Below are 22,805 nucleotides of genomic sequence, written 5' to 3'. Positions count from 1 at the left end.
ATGATTGGGGGTGGGGGGGAAGGGATGTTTAAGAAAAAGAAAATGTAAGCCTATTTTCCTATATTTGGAAAGTGTTACATTCAAATTAACAAGAGCTATATTTCAGTTCTATATCAGATTAACCTCGAATTTAGAACCTTAGAACCTAAGCAGATAAATGCAAATATTTTCAAATTATGCTCTTAAAATCATCCTAACAGGGTTTATCTTTATGTAACTTTTGTAGAAATCTTCTTCTCTCCTTTCCTTGCTCAGGTGAGAGGACAGAGAGGAAGAGAAGAAAAAAACAACAGCTACAAGCACTAGTGGTTTTAGCATATGGCTGAACATCCCCCAGATCACCTGGATAACCATGTATTCAGCTACCCTTGAAAAAACAACAAAGACTAGAAGGCAATCACATATTTGATTAAAATTTAAAGAATGCGAGTCAAAAAGGTCATTATAACATCTGCCAAATTAATTTTAAATTCCAAGCCTATCCAAGCATTAATTTGGCAAGTGCATCTCAACAGTATCTGTGGGACGAAAGAGCAAATATTGTGGAAGTGTATCACTGATGCTACTTCCAACAGAAATAAAAAACAAAGCAGAAAAAAAAGAGTAAAACCTATCCTCTAGCCCCTTTTTAAATTTATATATTATATATATATTTACTTAACAATAAATTCTAGTAGAACAATTAGAGCAATAAAAATAAAGAAGAAAAATAAACTTTCGCACTATCCACAAAAATAGGAACATATTTTCTTAACAAACAATTCAAGGAAAAAAAGACCACAGACTCTTGTTGATAAAGAAAAATTACTATGTACAAAACTATAAAAAGGCAACAGAATAGGAAGCATAACAATGGCTAATACAACTTCATAGATATCTACAAAACAAGTTATTAAACATGTGAAAGAAACATACCGATGCAAGGTTTAACATGCTGAAAACACGCCTTTGTCAGGTCACCTAACAATGCAAAAGAACTCTGCCGTACCTCAGGCATTTTGTCCTAAAGAGAGGAAGAAAAAAGTTACAATTCTAGAAGAGATTCTGATTCTCTGAATAAAGAAAATGTGTGGATCAAATAGATTACTCATCTCACCTGCATGCATTGATACATTAGTGTCAGGATATTGCTGCGAGCCACTAATTGCTCAATGTTGCCTCCAAGTCCTTCAGCTAAACCACTGAGTAAATCAAGAGCCACGATCATGAAATCTTTATCTGGAGCCTCATACTGGTCTGGCTGAGCATTATGCAACTGCAACAAATAAATACACATTTTCAAAAATATACTAGATTTTCTCAGGGGTATGCATAAAAAAGTTGCACCTTCATTTAGATAATCAATTTCCCTGCACACTTCTAATTTTACACAGTTAACACTTTGGTTTAGTAAAGTAACATTGGAAGAGTTATAGCAAAATACCATGGCTTGTGCAAGTGTCTTCTGCACCAGATTTACACAACGCTGGTACACAGGTTCACAGTATGGAAGAAAGCCAGATTGCAAGGCAGTAGCAACTGACGACAGGCACTGGAATTTAAAAAAAAAAAAAAAAAAAAAAAGAGAGAGAAAGTCATCACTACTTTTCCACACATCCCTGAAGGGTCTTTTACTTGGGAGAGGCTGCTTGGAAGATACTAGGATTTTAAGTACACCAACATGTAACTGATAAAGTAAACACAACGTAGAGAGGCGGTACCAATTTAGCTGAGCCAAGACAACTACTAGCAAGTTGTTATCACTTCTGCGTACACCAGAAGTGTGTAGAAAATTTCCCAGCAGCAGCATCTTCTTAGAGGTAGCCAAGAAAATGCATACAAAACCAGTTATGATAATTCAGACAGCACTTACACTAAGCTGCAGTATCTTGACCATGAACAAGCCCTTATATAACCTAAGAGTTACAAAACTGATTTTTCTAGAGGTGTTTTCCTCTAGAGGTGCTTCACACTCAGCAAGTACAGAGCATTAGACTACATGGCCTGGTTCATACCTTCAGCTTGTCTGACAATAGTTTTAATGGAAGGATGAAGGGAAAGCAAGGAGAGAGAAGACAAGAATAAAAGGAGGATAGAACCTTTTTTTCTAAAAGAATCCTATCAAAGAAAACACCCCAAAATGGCAGAAAAAAATCTAAAGGATTTCTGCTAAACCTAAGGACATTTATTCAGTCATAAAATTTTCTTACCACAGAGTAATTTTTCCCTAATGGAAAACAGATAAAAATGTCAGCTTTTATAGTCATATATCCAAGGAGAAACCATTTTAGTTAAAAAAAAAAAAAAAAAAAAAAAAAATCTAACATAAATTGGTAAGAAATATTCACATTTTAACATATACCTCTAATAAGGGGAAGAGATCTTTATCTTCATCCTTCAGCATGTTCCACTTCTGGATTAACGGAGGCATTAGCATCTGAATATATTCCTGTTTAGGATGAAAATGCATCAGCTGCTAAAACACTTTACTGCATACCAGTTTAAGTCAAAGTTAAAAAAGAACCGGGATATATTCTACTTTTTCAAAGAAAGGAACAAACAGGTGTACTGTAATTCAATCACTGTTGCAATTCATAGAAATATTTTAATACTAGAATTCAGAACGTCTGATGTTTTTTCCTAATGCACATAAGTGCCTTTACAAAGGGACTCTCTTCCTCCAGGTTTGGTTTCAGCATAGCTGCCTGGATTATCTATCTGACTGCCCCAAGGCATACAGAAAACATTTTTATATTTACCATGTGTCTCTTCATCTGCCACCTGCATTTCTTAACTATATTCTACTGCCCTGATGCTACAACCCTATCTCCATGACCACAACTTCTGAAAATTCTGATTCAAACCAACCATCCACGGAGAAAGTAATTTCCTGTCCCTTCAGAAGGAGGCACTTAGCCCTTCTATATAAAGCTGACTTCCTTGCCACTACACAGCCACAGTCACAAGAACATTAAGCAAGGCACCTCTAGAGTGCTGTTGCTCACAGAAGGTATCCAAAAATTTTGGATTTTGCTATATCCAAAGGTACAAAATTCTAATCAACTAAAGAAAGTCCCACCCTCATCAGGAGCTGCCATTTAACTTCTTCCTGGCACAGTCAAATCTCAAGGTGGCCAGGCTCAGAGAGACTGAAAAACAAGTCATTAGATGGTGTGGGTTCCAGATGGTAAGTGAAATACCATGGACGCATCTAAAAATGTTTTTTTTTCCTAGGGCATCTACATAATTTGAAGCACTATAGAGAAATAAACCCAGTTTCAATAACCATAATAAGATGCAAACATATGACATGTACATCATCTACTAATTAACATATGTACACTAAAATTAAAAAACCACCACATTTGCCTGTGTGTTATCTGTGCTTTGTGCAAAGGGGTGTCTATACTGATACCTCCTCTCAGCTAAGGAACTTGAAGCATGAAGAAAAAACCATGATGAACAGCACATTTAATAATGCACCACACACATTTGCTTGTTTACTCAAAGTGGCAAGTATTTCTGTAGTGGGAAAATTACATGCAGTCCATGTATTTTATCTGTAAGCATGCACCACTAACAGAAGGTACATTGAAATTTGATTTCTGGTTTATAACACGTAAAGCACACTACAAAAAACACTGAACAAGTTTTTCAAATATTGTAAGTCCTACAGAACATAAGGTATACTCACAGGTTTATTTAGATGATGTCCTACAGAATCTGCTAGGGTTCCTATAGCATCATAAAGAATGAGCAGGTTTTTATGCTGGTATTTACTAAATGCGAAGACCAAAGTGTCAAGTATATATGCAAGATAAGGAACAAGCTCTGTACAAGCCTCCTCTTCTAGAGTAGCAAAGGCACTGAAGGACAACAAAACAGGTTAGTACCTTGGAAATAGTGAAACAAGAGAACCCCAAAATGCACTACTTAACCTATTGCTGTTTAAACATAAAGCTCTATTTAAGTCTTCAAATTCATGTAAGATACGCCTCCAGAAGGATAATACTTAAATAATTTTGATCTTTTTTCACTGAACCCAGAATCACCCATAAGGATCTAGTTCTTAGGTTTTCAAGAATAAAATTTTAAAATATTGCCATAAAACTCATTAGGGGTACATGAAAGCCCCCACTAAAAAGAAAAGCATTAGCAGAAAAGTTACAATACACTAACTAAAATAGAAGGGACCACAACAAAAGCTGATTATTTATGTCAAAAATAGAATGTACTTTATACACTTTAACACAGTAGCTGTACCTAGAGATTTTGGTGCTGCTGCGCCAGTACAATGCAAACATTACCCTGTACTCTCAGCTGTTCACTACATAGGAAAAGATATAGAAAGACATGGGAAACTAAAAGCAAATACAGAGGATGAACAGTTTCAGCTGTTCTTGGTCAAAGCACATATGACATCATGGAAACTTTTCAGCTTGTCTATCCAGTGTTTCAAAGGCAGCATTAAGAAAACCCATCCAAAATGAAACAAAAACCAAAAAAATCCCCCCACACCAGAGACACTGCTTCAGAGAAACATTAAGGAAAGGAAAAAATTATGGGGCTATTGAAGATTTACTGGCCAAGCTTTGTCAACAAGATTATTATTAGCTTGTCTGTGCAGTAAAAATGCATGCATCATCGCATGAGGTGAACAATTCACTGTGTGCTACCAAATACAGAAATGCAGTGTTTTAAACACAAGAGAACTGCGAACCCTAAATGGCTAGCATTCTTACTTTATTTACTTATTTGTTTTTTATTTTATAATTAAGCGTTCTCTCAGAAAGGTATACAACTTAAGAAGGAAAATGTATTTCACTAAACCATCATTCCATGTGTTGTCAACTAATGGAGCAGTTTCTTGAAAGTACAGAAGTGAGTGTTAGACTTCTGCTACCATATAGCAGTTAGGAACATAACACACAGTATCTTGTGACCAATCTTCAATTTGGTAGACAGAAATAACATATGCAACTACTCAGTGTTGGGGCAAAGCTCTTTGTTGTTGCCTGAGAAGGTTCATTGTACTTCCTTACAATTTAAAAAGCTAGCAAATAATGTTTTGACTTGTAACAACTCTACATTTTCCTTATAGTGAAGCTTCCCAGTTTCTTTTTAGCTGCAAAAGTAGTTTTAGTGAATCTCCACTCTAAAGAAAGTATCTCAAAATAATTGCTTTAATTCTCATATTTTATATGAGAATAAACATAATTTTAAAAAACCAAAACCAAACAAAAAACAGGTGTACCGCAGTTTTTAATACTTCCATTCTAGAATACTTCCATTCTAGACTCCTTGGTTTTCATGGCCCGTTGCACATTCTTCATAACCACAGCAGGTAAGGTTATTTAACTACACAACATAGCTGTGTTCAACTAAATGAAGATTTTCAGCCATGTTTTGGACAAGGAAAGCTAGAAGAGAAGTGGAAGATTTTCCTTTGGGGATTTTTTTTTTTTTTTTTGTGGTTGCTTGTTTGTTTCTTTGGATTTTGCATTTGTTTAGGTTTTTTTTTAATAGAACACACAGAGAAAACTTTAAAGCTACCCAAACTTGCTAGCCGAATTTTCGCAGACATTTGGAAACAAAAAGGAAACTGCATTTGATTCCTAAATCTTAATAAGTACCTTTCATAAAGTCATTGTATCTGCTCTCAGGCAAGGATATATACTCCTTTTGAACAAAGCTTAGCCCAAGAACCCTGAACTCATCACTGTCCTTAGGCACAACTGACATTTGGGGGTGGCTATTATTATTATTATTATTATTATTATTATTATTATTATTATTATTATTATTACATGTTTCAGATGTTCAGAGGCAGATGTAACTGCTTCTTGAAGAAATGCTGAAAGTTTGCTGAGTACACGCCAGTCTGACAAAACACTGACATGTAAATTTTTTTGATGCACAAGGGGGTGTAAACAATCCCATTCCAATCATGTTGTTTACACTAATTAAGCAATTAATTTTTATTAGTTTTAAAGAAGTAGACAAGGGGAAGAAGGGAATCTTACCTCCCAGCATCTCGTTTCAAGAGAAAGATAATATCCCTTGAAATAATCATAACTGAAATGTTTTAGTAATGCTGAGCATTACTAATAATAAACAGTTTCAGTAGTCCAATGATAGGACAACTCTCCACTCTAATCTGTTCCCATGTTCATAGACATTTTTTAAAAATGCCAAATTTTTGGTCAATGAAACAGCATATATTGAAATTAAGTGTTGCAAACTTCTAATTTAGTACAATAAATTATTTAGGGTGGTGTTTTACATACTCTGAAAACAAAGTGCACAAGAGAAATAGATGTTAACTTTTTCCATGTTATTATAATCTGGGAGGCAGCTGCATCTACTCCAATTTGAGAGAAAGAATACATTAAGAACTAGAAATGGAGTCACACATTCACTGATAAGGGCAAGAAAATAGCTTCCCAAAGGGAAAAAAAAGCAGTGTCATGGAAAGCGACATTTGCTGAAGCCTTGGCTTACCTGCAGGCAGCTTCTTGTACTCTCTTGTTGCTATCCAAGATACGCTTTAGCAACTCAGTCATTAATGGCTTCAAGTATGTGTCTGGGGGTTGACTAACTACCCAGTGTGCATAGCGACTAAGAGTCCAGCATGTAATGGAGCGCACAAGAGCCTTTTTGTCAGAGAGGCACTGAATAAGGTGAGGGATCAGCTCAGGAAGATATGGAATCATACCCTGCATGCAGCCTGGAAAGAAAAATATCGCTATTGCAGTAAAAGAATTAATGAAGAATTCCACTGTTTCCTGTTTCCCGTGAGAGACGTATTTTCATTCTCTCTCACATAGGAATGCAACATGCAAAGTTAAAAATACGAGTGTTTTAACAAAGCAAGTCTACCTAATTTATATAAAGTTGTCTTAAAAAACCCCATACATATATAATTATTATATAAATATAATTATTAAAATTATTGGATAATAATGAAATCTTCAAATAAAGCTACATTATTTTCAATTACATTTCTACTTCAGTGCTACCCCAGTCTCCAGAAACTGTTTTATTGAATTTAGTATAGCAAGTACATCCAAATAAGCTCTCTAAAGCTTGAAGTTCCTACTTCAGTCTACTCAGAGTAAGCAAGAAAATACCAAGCAGAGAAAGACTGTCTTGACAACAAATCATCACATGAAAATGGATTTCCTATGAAATTCAAACTTCTTTGTCTTTATCAAAATCATACAAATATTGACCTGACCATGATTAAAAGCTGCAGCCTTCAAGTCAGCAAGGGCAGTAAGACACTGAGATTTGCCAGAAGTACTAACTTCCAGCTTGCTGAACTTCAAATCAAAACCAACTAAAATTTTCCAAGTAAAAAAAAAAGTATGTTCATTAGACAGTAAGTGAAAAAAAGGTAATCCAGGCAAATCTACTTCTTCAGTTTGCAAAAGGGACAGAGATATGAAACTTCAGGGAAAAAGCCAAGCAAGACTGTAAGTAAGTAAAAAAGAATGGAAGTTAGTCTATTTTAATTGGAGGACGATCTACAAAAGACACCATAGTGTACTGAAAGCATAGGAGCAGTCTTCTCCATTTCTGAAAACACTTAAAATCTAAGGCTAAAATGTATTAAATATTTATCTTCCATGAAATCAAGGTAGTATTTTGAGAGACATCAATGTCTCCAAACTGTGAGGTTTAGAAAAGGAAAAATAAAAGAAATTATGTCATCTGTTTAGCCTCCCAAATGTGCATAGATTTGAAAAAGAAAAATAAAATAACAGCAGTCACCTATGAGTAGGTGAAGAGAATAATTACCAAAACCAAGCCAGCTAAGGACATACTTGTCTGCATCAGTAAGTTCACTCAAGCTACTTTAGAACCAATTTAAAAATCAGCAACCTGACATGAACTGCTGCCTTACCTTCAGCAATTGCACCAAGAACAAGGATACCAGATTCTTTAACTACCCACTCAGGGTGGAAGAGCAATTCCTTCAACAGTGGCAAGATGTGTGGCAGAAGTTCATCACGAAATACATTGGCTAGAACATCTAGAGCAGCAGCAGAACATTTCCCTGAAGGGAATTCACAGTGTTAATCTCTGCTTATTATACAAACAATTGTAGTTAGGCAATATAATCCCCTTTTTTTAAATCTGAGATGCCAGTGGATTCTCAGTGCACTAGGAGGGAAAGTATTTCCACTCCATTACACTACAGAGGGATCCACTGTGCTCCTGTGCAGAACCACAGATCTTAGAAAGCCGTTTTTATTATAATATCACTTCCTTCTTAATCTGTCATAAAGAATTGCACTGGACTCATCAGTAAGCAATGCTGCTAATTGTCAAGCTATGCTGGTGATTCCTCAATGTTCAAACTGGAAGTCAAATATAGAACACTGGATACAAAATAGGGTGCACAATTCTGATATTCAGATAATACAGATTTTCTCATATCCAGATAACAGATGTCATTACAGATTTCTGAATTGTTCTACTCTTTCTCTTTTAGACCACCATTCCTGGAAAACTTCAGCTTTCTCACTATTTTAATCAAAACTGTGCATCACAGGGCACCTTATTTGAGCTCTTTCTCAGAAAATGCGTATTTAATTCTGCAATCTCTACCACAGCAGTGACAAAGAGTATTAAGAATGTAAAACTACACTTTTTTTCCAATATGCAGCTTTACAGAAACAAGCATATTTACACTCATATTTTCAACAACAATTTCTTCAGATACGTCTCAAAATTATTTAAACATAAGCCTGAAGTTACATTCACCTGTTGTGAAAACTTGTGACCTTGAGGAAAAAGACGCTATGTGGCTATGCCCACATCTCAAAGCATTATTCCACAATGAGTTTGTTTGCAAGGCAAATTCAAATCAGATTTGTCAGAATTTCACTAGCTATTTTCTGTCACTGAACTTAACAGTTTGTGGTGTTCTCTTTCCTTTTAACACAGCCTATTAGCCTAAAGGTCCTATGACCCCTCGCAACAGGCCATCCAAACTCTGGTTTCCTCAGAGCCACCTCCTACCTTCACAACTCAAGTACTGTATCGAGAAGCCAACTCCTGACTGAGAAAAGAAATACCTTTAATGGCCATAGGTAGTAGAATGCTCACATGGAAATTAAAAACAATCCAACAACCCAAATTAAAAACAAACACAACCCAATTTTAGAGGGAGGACTGAAATTAAAGAAAGAATTACTAAGCTTGCTCCAGTTATCAATGTGCAAAGCTTTTTTTTTTGCTTTTTAAACTGAATTTAAACGAGTGAGACAGGATTTTTATTATTTCATAGAGGTAAAATTTTGAGTCTGAAAGCTCCACTGAATTGTATCAAAAAATATTTGTAACTTGATCTGCCATATTCAAAATACAGATGGATAGCTTTTGCCAATACAGTTATAAAGTCAAAGTGTCATCTCAAAGGCTCCCCTCTCCTACATACCCACCAATTATGTCAGCAGATGGTTATTTTTGTAGTCAAAAGAAAGCCTTGGTATTCCTTATATATAAACTTGTCTATTTACTGTGATTCTTGTATTGTGCAAGTAACTCTAGTTCAAAGCATTTCACACATTGACCTACTTAAATTCCAGTCAGAAATAGTATCATCATCATCAAGTTCATCATCATCATCGTCATCATCTTCAATACCATCTTCTTCATGTTGTTGAGCCACCGTCTTCGAACGATGAAAACGAGGCCTTATATCCTGCTCACTATCAGGAATAGCTTCGTCTTCTTCAACATCCCCCTGTCATAAAATTGTTTTATTAGATAAACTTGTCCAACTGTATTGCTTAAGGCAGTTAACAATGCAGTTTTAGTTCAATATTCTTTAAGTGTATAAAATTCACATCCCACCTGAGCTGCTCAACTAAAAAAAAAAAAGCCACTGGTTCTGCTGCATTTACCAGAAAAGCAACAGGAAAACACAAGCAAGGGCAGTGCACTCACCCCCAATGTAACCTTTGTTAAGAAATCACTCAATGGGAATGAAATAGAAAAAGTGATTGAGAAATTTTGACACACTGACATATGTAGTGATTGCAAAAGCCACGTATTCAACCGAGAAGGCATTAGAATTAGTTCTGAACATTTTTTTAAATGCCACATTCTTGCAGTAGTTCATGGTAATAGTATCCCAGCTTTGTATAAACTGTGTGGGAGGGGACTGGGGCAAAGCAGGAGAGCCACAGATTATTTTCCAACAAACATGGCATCAGATGTATTTAGTACCTGGAACAGCACACCTTGCCCCAGAAAGCTAATACTCCACTGAAGAGATGGTAGGCTAGGTCTGCCCATTCTGATCTATAGTTTAGAACCTAAATCATTCTGATTTATAGGTCAGAACCTAACCAGCGATTCCAATAGAGTTAAAGAAACTGATGCTCACCTTCAACAGAATAATATCAATCTCTGAATATTTCATACCGTTTACCAGCACAGGTATCAGCCTACAAAGAAATATTTATACATATTAAAATAACACATTAAAAATCCAACAATTTTAAAGTTATATAGGCCATAATTTTGGTTGTAACCCTCATCTCCTGACTCAAAGAGCAACACCTTAGCCTGATAAAAAGAGTTATTACCTAAACTAAGTTCCATGTCATAGGATTCATCAATACTTTGTAATGAGAAAAAGTGTTATTTCAAATTGCAAACTTATTCAGAAGCACCTTTCAGAAATCACTTTTACAGGTTTTAAGTAAGAATTCAGACTTCCATAATATGCATGGTAAGTTGACTCTTGCCAACAGTACTTGTCACTTTATTTACTTGTCGATGAAGACTCTATCACATTACTGTTAAAGATGGAGGCCTAACTACATTAAGAACTCCTAGCACCTCGTGATTACCTCAGTAAGACAACCCTTCAGCATGGCAGAAATCTTGATAATCCATATTAAGATTTATTTAATTATTAAACATGTTACAGTTATAGGGCTCCAACTGTACAGATGTAGAGCTAAAAAAGTACTAAGGAAAAAAGTCAAATACTTCCCTTTAAAGCATGTTCACCACAGCGAAAGAAAAAATGTGTAAGAATATATAAGAGAAATGAAACTAATAATAACCATGGATGATGCAGCAACAGTGACAGATTCAATCTTGCTATATTCTGCATATAAGTATTGTTGACATATGAAGGAATACTAGGTATAAACATCACCAATTCATTGGCATTTCTGCAGCATACTTAGTGAAGCATACACATTACAAGAAAGCCTAGAGGCATAAGATGGAACAGAGACTAGAAACCACATGAACAAGTTTTAAGAAGATCTTATCCCTCTTTTAATTTAACATACAAAATTTTTATATTATCAAGCACTGACAAGCTTATATAGCCCCCTAGTCAAACAGGACTCACCAACCAATAAGTTGCCTTAAACACATATGACATTTAAAGATCATGGGGGAAACATGACATGACTCTTATTAATTTATTTTTCTAGAAATTTAAAAGCTTTTTTTAAAAAATGAGTATGATGCTGTTGCAGTGTCAAGGTTCATGTAGGTCGAAAAAGATTTAATACTAGTAGTTATTAACTACGTGGTGTGTGTTCAGAACTTGTGCTATGTACTATTAATCTTTCACCTTTTGAACTACAAAAGTAGGAATTAAATCTGACCATTTGAAATTTAAAAATAGTTTCTCATAACACTTATTCTCCTAGTTTTAACTGCTAGTCTTTGTCCACCTTAGTACATGTTTTAATCTCAATTTTCTACTTTTTAATTGGTTAGGGAAAACCAAAATTTTGCTTGTTTAAAATTACTTCACATCTATAATGCTTATTTTTGCTGAGAATGATGTGTCTCTTCTGTCATTCTGTTCTTCCACTCAAAATCTTGAGAGAATTCCCTCCTTATTTAAAAAATATTTAATGCATGTATGAAAAGAAAGAATATTAATTTGCTGGCAATAATGAAGAACTAATTTCCTGTTGTAAAAGACTTCAAATTAGTCTGGAGAAAGTTGCAAGCACTGTTGTAGACAAAAAGATATTTACACTACACACGGAAATTTACTCCCATTCAATCAAAGATCTATCTCTCAAGGCATAGAAAAACTTTTTGAAACTTTAAAAAAGCAGGTTTTGAAACTTAAACTACTCTCAGGCTGAAGCATGAAGGAACAAATGGTACAAGCTTTATTCAAGTTTAACTTTTAACAGTAATTAATACAAAATTGATTCCTAAATCCTTGCCATGTCATTTGGCTTTATCCTCTTATTTTTAAAACAAAGAACCCTTTGCATGACTATGCACATTGAAGCACTGCACAGAGATGCCTACACCAGCAGTAGTCAAGACAACATGTTCATGGTACACCAGGTATCACAGGTAATGCCAAGTGGAGTTGTTCACTCAGGTGCATTTTACCATATCTTTGCATTCAGGTGAAGTGTAACAACTTGTTAAATTCGAGGTAAGCACTACAGTGACACAGTAAATTGTTTCTGGAGTTCACTGGGTCTGAAACCCTCAGAAGTCTTTTCAATTTTACTATGCACAGGAACTAGCTGTGGAATTCTTAGAATACTGCAAGCCATAAACACAATCCCTAGGAGTATCCATGACCAAGTCAACTGAAATTTTAAGTCTCAAAATAAATATGAGTTGTAATTCTCTATACTTACTTAGTAAGATGCCGACATAATACCTCTTTACAAATTGGCTGTTCAGCCAGTGTCAGCCAAAATTCACAGGCCTCCAAAGCCACATTTTCATCTTGGTCCTGGGTCCTCTGAAGCATGTACTACACAATATAAAAATAAATTACTTGTATAAAATAGAGCATTTATGTTAAAATGTTTTCATTAGTAGCTCAAAGGGCATCTCAGCAATGTAAAATAACATGCTTTATCCTGGTTATGGTCAACACACCCAAAAAAGTGACACCCTCAATGTGTAAACTGGCGCCATTTCAGTATCAGTGCTAGATTTTTAACACAATCTTGCACTTAGGGTCAAGCAATGCCTGGCCATGATACCAGCCATTTTGGGATAATTGATTTAATGAAGAATAAACAACTGCATATGCACTGCCTGTCAAACACAATGTCAAGTTGCAATTAGATGAGAATAATGTTTTGCAATCTTGGTCTTAAAGGAAAACAAAGAGCCAGCAAGTGCAAGAGCAAAATACCTGTTCTGATGAATGCTTTTTATTTATTATTTCTGCAATGTCAAACAGGGGAATCTGCAGAACAGCTAGGAAATCCGACTCACCTCAACTATACTAATCATATGAGGAAGCAGGCGATCCATCCGAACTTCCAGTAACATTACCAGTGCACGGCAAACATTTTTGCGTACTTCAGGCTCCTCATCACCAGCCAGTGCAAAAAGATTCTGTTGGAAAGTAGTAACAGTTGTAAAACCTCAATTCATCAAGTTCAACCTGTATTAGAATTGACATGACTGGCTGACTGAAGGAGATGTACTTCTGTACTTGCCCAATGCACACCTCAGAATACTATTTTATTTTTCAAAGATGTATTGGTTAGCAAATTAACCCTCCACTCTCTCAGTGTATATTTTATACATAAATATGACAGTGTAAGACTGGCACAAGAATTGTACTTCTGGACTATTTTTTTCTCCTAAACATAAATTGTGTCAGTACATAAAAGGAGCAAATCAAATATTCTTAGACAACCCAGAACCTTCTTATCCAAGTTCAGTAACAGCAGACAGGCCCAGTGATAGGCACTTCTCAGGACAGGTAAGAGACAAGAGTGCTGCCATTACTTTCACATTTTTACACAACAAGAGCTTTCCCTGCTTAGGAAAAGGAAACATCTTTTGAAATACAGCAACTTCTTTTGTTTGCAGGGTGGTTAGCTCTGAGCACAAGCACACAGAGTGAACTTCAATCCATGGGGGCTGAAGCTAAGAATGGGCAACAAGAAATGGGGTGCTTAGGGATAGAGGTGGTTGTAAAATGTAGTTCAAAACTCTTGATAAATCAGATAGGTAATTTGACTTAAACCCCCAACCAAGAATACACACCCACCTCAATAAAAGAATCTATGTGCAACATAAGAGCTTGAGTTCTGCTGATGATAAATTGATTGACGCATGCCACTGCATGAGACCTACAACAGACACAGTTACAATATATATATTTCATGAGTTAAAAACATTTTTAAAGTGTACTCAGGCATCAAAAGCATACACCAAATATCTTTCAAGGCAAGAGAGAACAAATCTATTCATCTGTAGCATTACCATACAAAATTACTAAACTACATTTCAAGTACAGCCTTATACTCTGATATACCTAATCAATATTTAAAAATAAAGTAATCAGTAAATAGGCTAGGTCGACTACAGCTGGCATGCTTGTTCTGAACAGTATGCATGTTCTTTTGGAGCATATTATGACCATGGTCTTCCAGATAATAATAATTCCATACAAGCCAACATGGCAATATTTTTGCCTGACCTTCTTTGTTTTTAAGTATGCAACCATCTTTGCAACATGTTTAGAATTTACTGAGATCAGAATGTGTTCACAATATAGCTGTAGCTTCAAACAAAAACACATTTGGAGTTGGATACATACTAAGGCATTTGTGGAAGAGACATTCTAAGAAATGAAGCGTTTTTCTTCTATTCCATTTCATGCAAAGCCATTACTTACAGGTCTTTTTCAAATCTCAGACACGAAAGTCAAATTCTCAAGGCAGAGGCACAAGGCAAAACTACCTGTAGAATCCTTTGAGGATTCATTACAGTATTTTTACTACTCTAACTTCAAACTTCTATTCTCTTTAGACATTTCTTGGAAGACTGTGTTGTAAAACATTGTTCGAAAGTTGTCTTTTAATAGATTTAAAGTGTTGCACTGACACTACTAGTCCTTTTCATACCTCAGCACCATGTACTGAAATGAGGCTCTGGGTCAGCAGGTAGTCTGCTTTAAACTTGAAGCTGGTTTAAGTGTCAAAGCCATGAACAAAGCAGCACAGGAAAGAAATGAAAGACTGTACAATGTGGTAAGGAAAAGAGTATATTTTTCTGTCTCTCTCCCAGCTCCAGAGAATTATTAAGTTTATCTTTTCTACAAGACCAAGCTCACACCTTGTTTCATAATTTTCCTAGTGAGCATCTTTTATAGATGTCTTTCTAAACTGTATTAGAAACCTATCATTAGTCTTAGTCTTCACTATCTGCGACTTTTGGCAACAAAAAATTGCCACTTTAAAGCTGTCAAATATAATTTTCAAGAGAAGACAAAACACGTTTCACAGAATCACAAAGAATCATAGAATGGTTGAGGTTGGAAAGCCCCTATGAAAGTCATCTAGCTGATGCCTGTGCTCAAGCGGGGCCACGTACAGCCAGTTGTCCAGGACCACGTCCAGAGGGCTTCTCAGTATCTCCAAGGATGGAGACTCCATCACCTCTCTGGGTAATTTGTGCCAGTAACTGGTCATCTTCTCAGTAAAAAAGCTGTTTTCCGATACTCTGAAGGAACATTCTGCCTCTGGTTTATGGCCACTGCCTCTGGTTCTGTCACTGGGTGCCACTGGAAAGAGCCTGGGCATTTTTTTCCCTCCCTCGCCTCAAGTATTTACTTATGTTGATGAGTCCCAGCTCTCTTGGCCTTTCCTGATATGTCTCTTTGCTGGAGTGTTTCCAGTATATCCATGCCTCTCTTGCACTGAACAGTCCAGAACTGGACACAGTACTTCAGGTGTGATCTCACCTGGAAGATGAAGGAAGGGATAACCTCCCTCAAACCAGCTAGCAATAGCCCAGGATACCATTAGCCTTCTTTGTGGCAGGGCACTCTGTTGGCTCAATTCAGGGTAAAAGCTACTGTTCTTTGTTAGGAATACTAGCAATAACAATGCAATTCTGGATTTTTTCTTTTATACTGTTGCTTTGGAGAGATTAATACGGTTTTACAGTGAAGGGATGATGAATCCATTTAATTTGATTCAGCTGGAAGTTCAGTTAAATGAATTTTTTCTCCTGTCAGAACTCAGAAACTTCTGTCAGCAAAAGAATTTTCACTCTTCCATTGCCGAAGCCATTACAAAAGGAATGTAAAATTGTTATTTCTAATCAGAATATTAAGTTCGAAGCATAACACTGATTTTTTTTCAATAATATGCAAAAACTTAGAAGAAGCTATTTGATTTTCAGAATCATCAACTGATTGTATGAAGAGATGAGATTCTTATATTAACTATGAAGAAAAACATGAAAATTAATGATGTGTGGAATCTCTGTGGGTCTCTGTAGGATCATTTGAAAAAGCTAAGCAGATTTTAAACAGCCTTGTTGCTAATGTAAGTAGAAATTTAACAGGTAAACTGTAAGTACAGCTCATAAACCTACCGAATTTTTGGACTGCTGTGCTTGAAGAACTGCAAGAACTTAGGTATCATGATATTGAGTGGCCGGTCCAACACATCACTATCTAAAATTTCAGCAGAATCTTCACATATCTTCTGAAGAGCACCAAAAGCGCCCTGTTTAAAAACAAATAAACAAATAAGTACTTTCATTCTGAAGAAAACAAAATTTAAGACTTCATATAGAATGGGTAATTTCATCACAACACAGTAAACATAGCTAGTTAATACTGTAAATGCAGCTAACTAATTAATGATTAAATTGAAATATTCTTAAAGGCATTTTATTTAAACCAGCATCTGAGCATGCGTCAGCTTTCAAGCTAGGAAAGTCAGCAATGACTAAGTGATAACTTTAGTTTGATTTGATGCTCATCTATCCAAATATATTTCAAAGAACACTAAAAAGCTAATTTTTATTTGAGAAGTAAGTAGAATGAGGCAGAAGTATCCAAATTAATACACATAAATTGTATTTCCTTTCATAATTAACTATGGGGTAAAAGAGAGATGATGGTCAATTTGAATTTCATTTCAAATGTAGGCATTTTTTCCAAGAGAAAGAAGCACCAAAACACTACACAATAACGTGGCATCTTGGATCATTAGTCACCTTTGAGTTTCACTTTATACAAAATGTTTCACACTTCCATGGAGATGTTATCAAGTAATTCAAGTAGTGTGTTCACAACCCTAATTTTTTACATCAGATATAGCTTTATATTTTTTTTTCATAGTTCAAAACTGTTATTTACTTATTTCCCTCCATCCAGACTAAACAAATCAGTTAACTTCACCTTGATATAGCAATTGATCACTTTCCCAGGTTAAGTTACAAGAAGAATGAACTCTACTTTTACATAAGACAAAATTCAACATCAACTTAATGATGCTAATGGTGCCTAAAAAAATTAAACATCATGGAGCAGTAATTTCAGAAGACTTCTCAGCTGAGATACTGTGATTATCCACCTGCAATCTTATTCCACTTTTATGCAAAGAAAATCAATTTGTTTGAATGAATAGTAGGAACATGGACCACAGGCAGAAGTATCAAATCTGAGGCACCGTTCTGCAAGGAGAACACATGGGCATGTATAAATAAATACAGACATGCACACAATACTCTACACATACATAGTGTCTGTGAAGAGAGATAAAAATAATGAAATTCGGATGACCATTTTGTATTTTCTATAAATCTCCTTACCTCGCAGGTATTGTAATCTTCAGAATCCAACAGGCTGCAAAGCTTTGGCAAGAGTTCAGGCCAATTCTGTAACTCCCCTTTTGAGGCAATGGTTGTTATCAGAATGCCTAAAAGAAACAGAATAATGGAGAAACTGAGATCTCACATGCCTTTACTTGTTTCATATCAATTTTTGTATTTTTCTCCTCTCAAATATCTAAAGAGCTAAGAGAGTTATGGTTTTGTTGAGGACTGGCATGCCTAAAAAGAGGAAGTACATGTAATTGCAAATGTTATTTGAAGGGCTTTGAACAGCAAAGGTGCTCCTTTCCTTCCTGCTGCCAGGAAGGACTCAAACATTAGAAATCAAGCACCGAGTACCCTCACTTAAGGAAATTATAATTTATAACATTGTCCTGAGGTGACTTTTTGATGCTTGTATCTCCAGTTGTCTGTTCTGTTTATGCTCTATGTTAAGTTCTGTACCTTTATGACTAGTTCTGAGAGGGAAGGGGGAGAGAGAAGCAGCGTGGTGTTAGTTTTGCAAACAGCATTCACTCTATGCATTCCTTCACCAGACAGCGTTTGCCTGAGGCACAGACAGCGGCACAGAGATCTGCTTTGCTCTTAGTTTTCGCTAGCTGGAGCAGAGAAGTTCCCAGGACCTTTTTTTTCTTTTTCTCAGGACTGTTTAAACCTGTCCTGGACTGAAAAACCCAGAGAGACACCCAGATATCACACCTGAGCCTCTCGGAGCCCAGGACAGCCTTTTTCCAGGGCCAGAGGGACTGGTTGGAGACTGAGTGAGCTGAGCTACCCACAGCAAGGACTTTCTGAACTTGCCATATCACTCCAGAGTGACAAAGAGCTTTTACTGTTTTGTATTATTCATTCTTTGTGCTTGTGGGCACTTTGTTTGTTAAATAAATAGTTTTTTCCCCTTTTCTCCAAGGAAATTCTTTTCCTGGCCCAGTTGGGGAGAGACCATTTGCGTTTGCTTCCCAGAGGGACCCCATTCAGGGGTTTTCTCCCAAATTTGCCCTAAACCAGGATATTTATCTGTATAATTTAAAATTAATAACAGAGCAGGGCAGCTTTGGCTCTAAATTTACTAAATACTGTAAAGATCTGGACCTTTAATAAATACAGAGTATTCACCCCAAGTCACCTTTTTACTGTGATAGGAAAGCATGACTGTGGGAATCTGTCATTCAATAAACCTACAACACAGTGATGGATCACCTGTTCACAACTTCCCTATGTTTACACAAAAGGACACATTCTAACACCAAGATACCTACTAAACTTACCAAGATACCTACTAAAGATTAAACACCATGGTAGGTCATCCAGTTAGGATCTGTGAGAGCCAGCAAATAGACAGGTCAGCCCAAAGGGTCCCTAATTCTGTTTCCACCACATATAGCAATCCTGGGGAAAACTAATTAGGTGACAGGGACCAAGAAGGCTACATATAAATTAGGACTGAATTTGTATAAGTCCATTTTTTCCCCATGCAAAATGTAATGGCTAGAACAATCCTTTGTTTTACTGGCAGTTACTTCTAAGGAGGATGAACACAGAAGAATTAGATACTACTACAACTAGTAATCTCCTAAGAAAAAAGTAATGGAAAAAGCTTCCCGAGGTTTCTCCTTGAGCTATCCACAATATATCATTTTTTTGTTGGAATAAAATGCTAAAATTCTTGTTAAATACACAAGAATAGAGGACAACATTATAGAGCAAAGGACATTCTGGACAGGACACACAGTAACTAACAGATATTTTGCACTATTCTTTGATGCAATATGCGGGATCTTTTCAAGGTCTTAGAACTGGTTTCGGAGGATGAAATGGTCTGGCATGCAATTCAGACCATACATGTCATAAAAAACTTTCTGTACACATGGTGCCTTGCCTCTGTAACTCCTGAAGCTGATTTCTGAACTCCTTAACTTTTAAAAGCTGAACTTCATAACAAAATTCCCCCTTACAGGGCAACTGTTAGTTTTCAACCTCCTCCTGCAGTAAAGCTCTCCAGTTCCTCCACTACTTTCAAATACTTAAACTATTTTCCCTGTTTGCTTTCAATCAGGAAATACAATAAGGTCCTGTCCAGACTAGAGTCCCTAGAAAGTTTTAATAACAGTTGCAGACACTTTCTAAAGATATGTATTTATATTCTGCTAAACTTGTAGGCCCTCAACAAATTCAGCTTGAATCTGTATTTCAAAATCAGCACATGGTTTTAAAACCCGTACCACAGGTTAACAGCACACAGGAGATACACTTACTCATTTGGGTATTAGAACAAGGATAAGCTAAGTAAGGATAAAACAATGTGCAGTTATCATTTGGTCTCAAGTCACGTGCTCATTCTCCTCAACAAGGTGACTTCTGAAGATGGGATTAATCAGCTTGCCTCCATCTGGGCTAAAAGGTGATAACCTTTTTTCTGATTAGCACTAGATGCTAGAGACCACAAAGGAAAGTGAATGTTGCATTAAATGTTCTCTGATGTTCTTGCTCATGTCGCTCTCAGAATTCCTGAGATGTTATTTGCAATTGACTCATTAAATTGACAGTGCTTGAACTACAAAAACATGTTCTCATCAGAAAGAGGAGCTCTAATCTCCACCTCATGCTAAGAAGGCAGTCTAGGTAGGTAATAACATCTTTACATCTCACTAGTACCAAGAATCCAGTGGGTATCAGACCAAGGTCAGACTGTAAGGATACAACAATTCAAACAGAAGGGTGACAAACACATGTGAAACAGCAACGCTTAGGCAAGCAGTTCATCAAGCTGCTACTCATCTCAGAGCTCATACATGCCTAATAATCCCTCCAAGCATCACTTAAAGCTGAACAATACTTGGAGATACTAATCCACAAGCATTTCCTATCAGGAAAAGTTAAAGAGTAACTGCTTGAAAACAAACAGCCCCTACCTCCCTCAAGAAAACACCACACAGGCCATCACCAAACAACCCTAAGACAGCAAACCAAATGGAGCTTGAATATGTTCCTTAGCTAGCTCCATTGTACTCCACTGAAAATGCCTATGAACAAAGAAAGTAAGCATGACTTCTACAACCTGAAATTCAAAGAGCACCCACCACTCCAAGATCTGTTTCTAGTCTCATTAGGAACAGTGGTCATTAACAGAATTCATAGTAAAGCAGCTTCTCAACTGGCAAGACAGCAGGAAAAAGCCAAAAAATGAGTAATTTTCTCTAGTCTTTAGTCTGTAACCCAAATGCCTGGAGAAGGAATCCCATAGAAAAAGCAAATAATTCTGAACAGCAACTGGTAGATTATTTTATAAGAGGGGTCAACTAAGAGAAGCTGAATTTCTTTCTGAACTGACACCCATACCCATTTTCACTATTCAAATATATATTTTCTTTTTCTAGATTTTGAGCAGACCAGGAAAATTACTACAACGTTGGAGGAAATCGTATTTCCAAAGAACAGACAGGAAAACAACTTTACCTTGGACTCAGTAAAAATTACACAAATACACGTATAGTATATGCATATAATGATGTATATAATACGAATATATGTATTTTATGAAAGACATGTATCAAAAAAAGGTATTTACAAAATCAAAAATTCATGTAAAAAATAAAGCTTCTCACTGTAACCAGATCATCTTTATGGTCTCTTCCGAGACCATTTCATGATTTTATGACACTGTGAAGTTCTATACACCACACTTTATCTACTGTTTGCTGACAGAAGCTCTTTACATGAGTGCCTTATGCATGGTATGATAATTCCCTGAAGGGTTGTGCATATGTGTGCATTTTGGGGGTGGGGTGCAGAAAATCAGCTAACAGAAGCATTTCATTGATGCAATCAGAGTACTGCAATAGTTCTTAAGTCAGACCTTTCCTGTGTTCCGGTTTTTAGGTATATCAGCTGGCAGCAAGCTCAATTTAAGCAGATTCAAATAAACTTAGTTACATTTCAAGAAATATGAATTACTATATCACATCTAAGATAAAAGGAATCTAAACTATGACATCTTTATATTCACAATAAAGGAAAATTTCACTGAAACATGGTGACATTGTGACAATTATGAGAAACAAACAATTTTACAAATTTAGTAACTTTTTATGTCCCTAGTACAGCTCTCACCCATATCAAAAACATTTTCAGAATGCAGAGGACAGCATTAAGAACAAACTTACCTACAGTAGCTCTAATTAAGGGAGAGGAATCACCAATGTTGTTCAGACATTCACTTTTAATGAAGTCAGTTACCCCATTTGGAAAGTTGTGAAAATGTGCTTTTACATTATTCTTCAAGATAAGACCACTCAAAGAACGTGTTGGCTCATCTGCAAGAGAAAATAATTACAGTCAATCTACAATCAACTCACAGAAATAAAGCAGATTTCCAGAACAATGGCACAAGATCAAAGCTTACATATAGATATTAATCTTAATTTCCTTATCTCTCCTTCCACCTACACGCATCAATTCACCTAGCAAACCTTTTCAGGTTCAGAGCACACAAATTAATCACCAACCATATAAAGCTCAACAAGGGTAGTGCCAGATTCTGCACTGGGGATGGGGAACCCTGGATGTGCAGACAGACTGGGGAATGAGATGCTGGAAAGCAGTGCCATGGAAAGGGACCTGGGGGCCCTGGTTTGTGGCAAGTGGAACATGAGTCAGCAGTGCCCTGGCAGCCAGGAGGGACACCCGTGTCCTGGGGACATCAGGGACAGCATCAGCCAGGGAAGGGAGGGGATTGTCCTGCTCTGCTCTGCACTGGGGCAGCCTCACCTCCAGTGCTGGGGCACTGCTGGGTGCCACAATGGCCTAATGTAAGGCCACAGAGTGCCCAGAGGAGGGACACAAGGATGGTGAAGGGCCTTGAGTGGAAGCTGTAGGAGGAGCAGCTGAGGTCATTTGGTCTGTTCAGCCTGGAGGACACTGAGGGGAGACCTCACTGCAGTTACATTTTCCTTGTGAGGGGAAGAGCAGGGGCAGGCACTGATCTCCTCTGTGTGGTGACAGTGACAGGACCCGAGGGAATTGGCCTGGAGTTGTGTCAGGGGAGGTTTAGGTTGGATATTAGGAAAATGTTCTTCACTCAGAGTGTGGCTGAGCACTGGGACAGGCTTCCCAGTGAAGCGGTCACAGTACCAAGCCTGACAGAGTTCAAGGAGCATTTGGGCAATGCTCTCAGGCACATGGTGTGATTTTTGAGGTGTCCTGTGCAG

General features: G+C 36.7%; 1 protein-coding gene across 2 annotated transcripts in view; it reads right to left on the bottom strand.

The window, feature by feature from the left end:
- Positions 1–22,805, bottom strand: part of TNPO1 (transportin 1) — a 54,323-nt gene that overhangs the window by 11,682 nt on the left and 19,836 nt on the right. For both annotated transcript variants that reach the window (XM_040089692.2, XM_040089693.1), the window contains exons 4-18: positions 21,762–21,911; positions 17,578–17,684; positions 16,351–16,484; positions 14,015–14,096; positions 13,228–13,350; positions 12,636–12,754; positions 10,379–10,439; positions 9,565–9,733; positions 7,886–8,038; positions 6,481–6,706; positions 3,674–3,845; positions 2,342–2,428; positions 1,424–1,531; positions 1,097–1,255; positions 916–1,003 (exon numbers count right to left, since the gene is read on the bottom strand). In XM_040089692.2, coding sequence (XP_039945626.1) covers positions 916–1,003; positions 1,097–1,255; positions 1,424–1,531; positions 2,342–2,428; positions 3,674–3,845; positions 6,481–6,706; positions 7,886–8,038; positions 9,565–9,733; positions 10,379–10,439; positions 12,636–12,754; positions 13,228–13,350; positions 14,015–14,096; positions 16,351–16,484; positions 17,578–17,684; positions 21,762–21,911 — 1,938 coding nt within the window. The remainder of the gene's footprint in view (positions 1–915; positions 1,004–1,096; positions 1,256–1,423; positions 1,532–2,341; positions 2,429–3,673; positions 3,846–6,480; positions 6,707–7,885; positions 8,039–9,564; positions 9,734–10,378; positions 10,440–12,635; positions 12,755–13,227; positions 13,351–14,014; positions 14,097–16,350; positions 16,485–17,577; positions 17,685–21,761; positions 21,912–22,805) is intronic.

Source organism: Hirundo rustica, chromosome Z (assembly GCF_015227805.2).
Source record: "Hirundo rustica isolate bHirRus1 chromosome Z, bHirRus1.pri.v3, whole genome shotgun sequence".
Lineage (NCBI taxonomy): Eukaryota > Metazoa > Chordata > Aves > Passeriformes > Hirundinidae > Hirundo > Hirundo rustica.
Note: the sequence above shows the minus strand (reverse complement) of the source record. Positions and strands in the feature narration are given on the sequence as shown.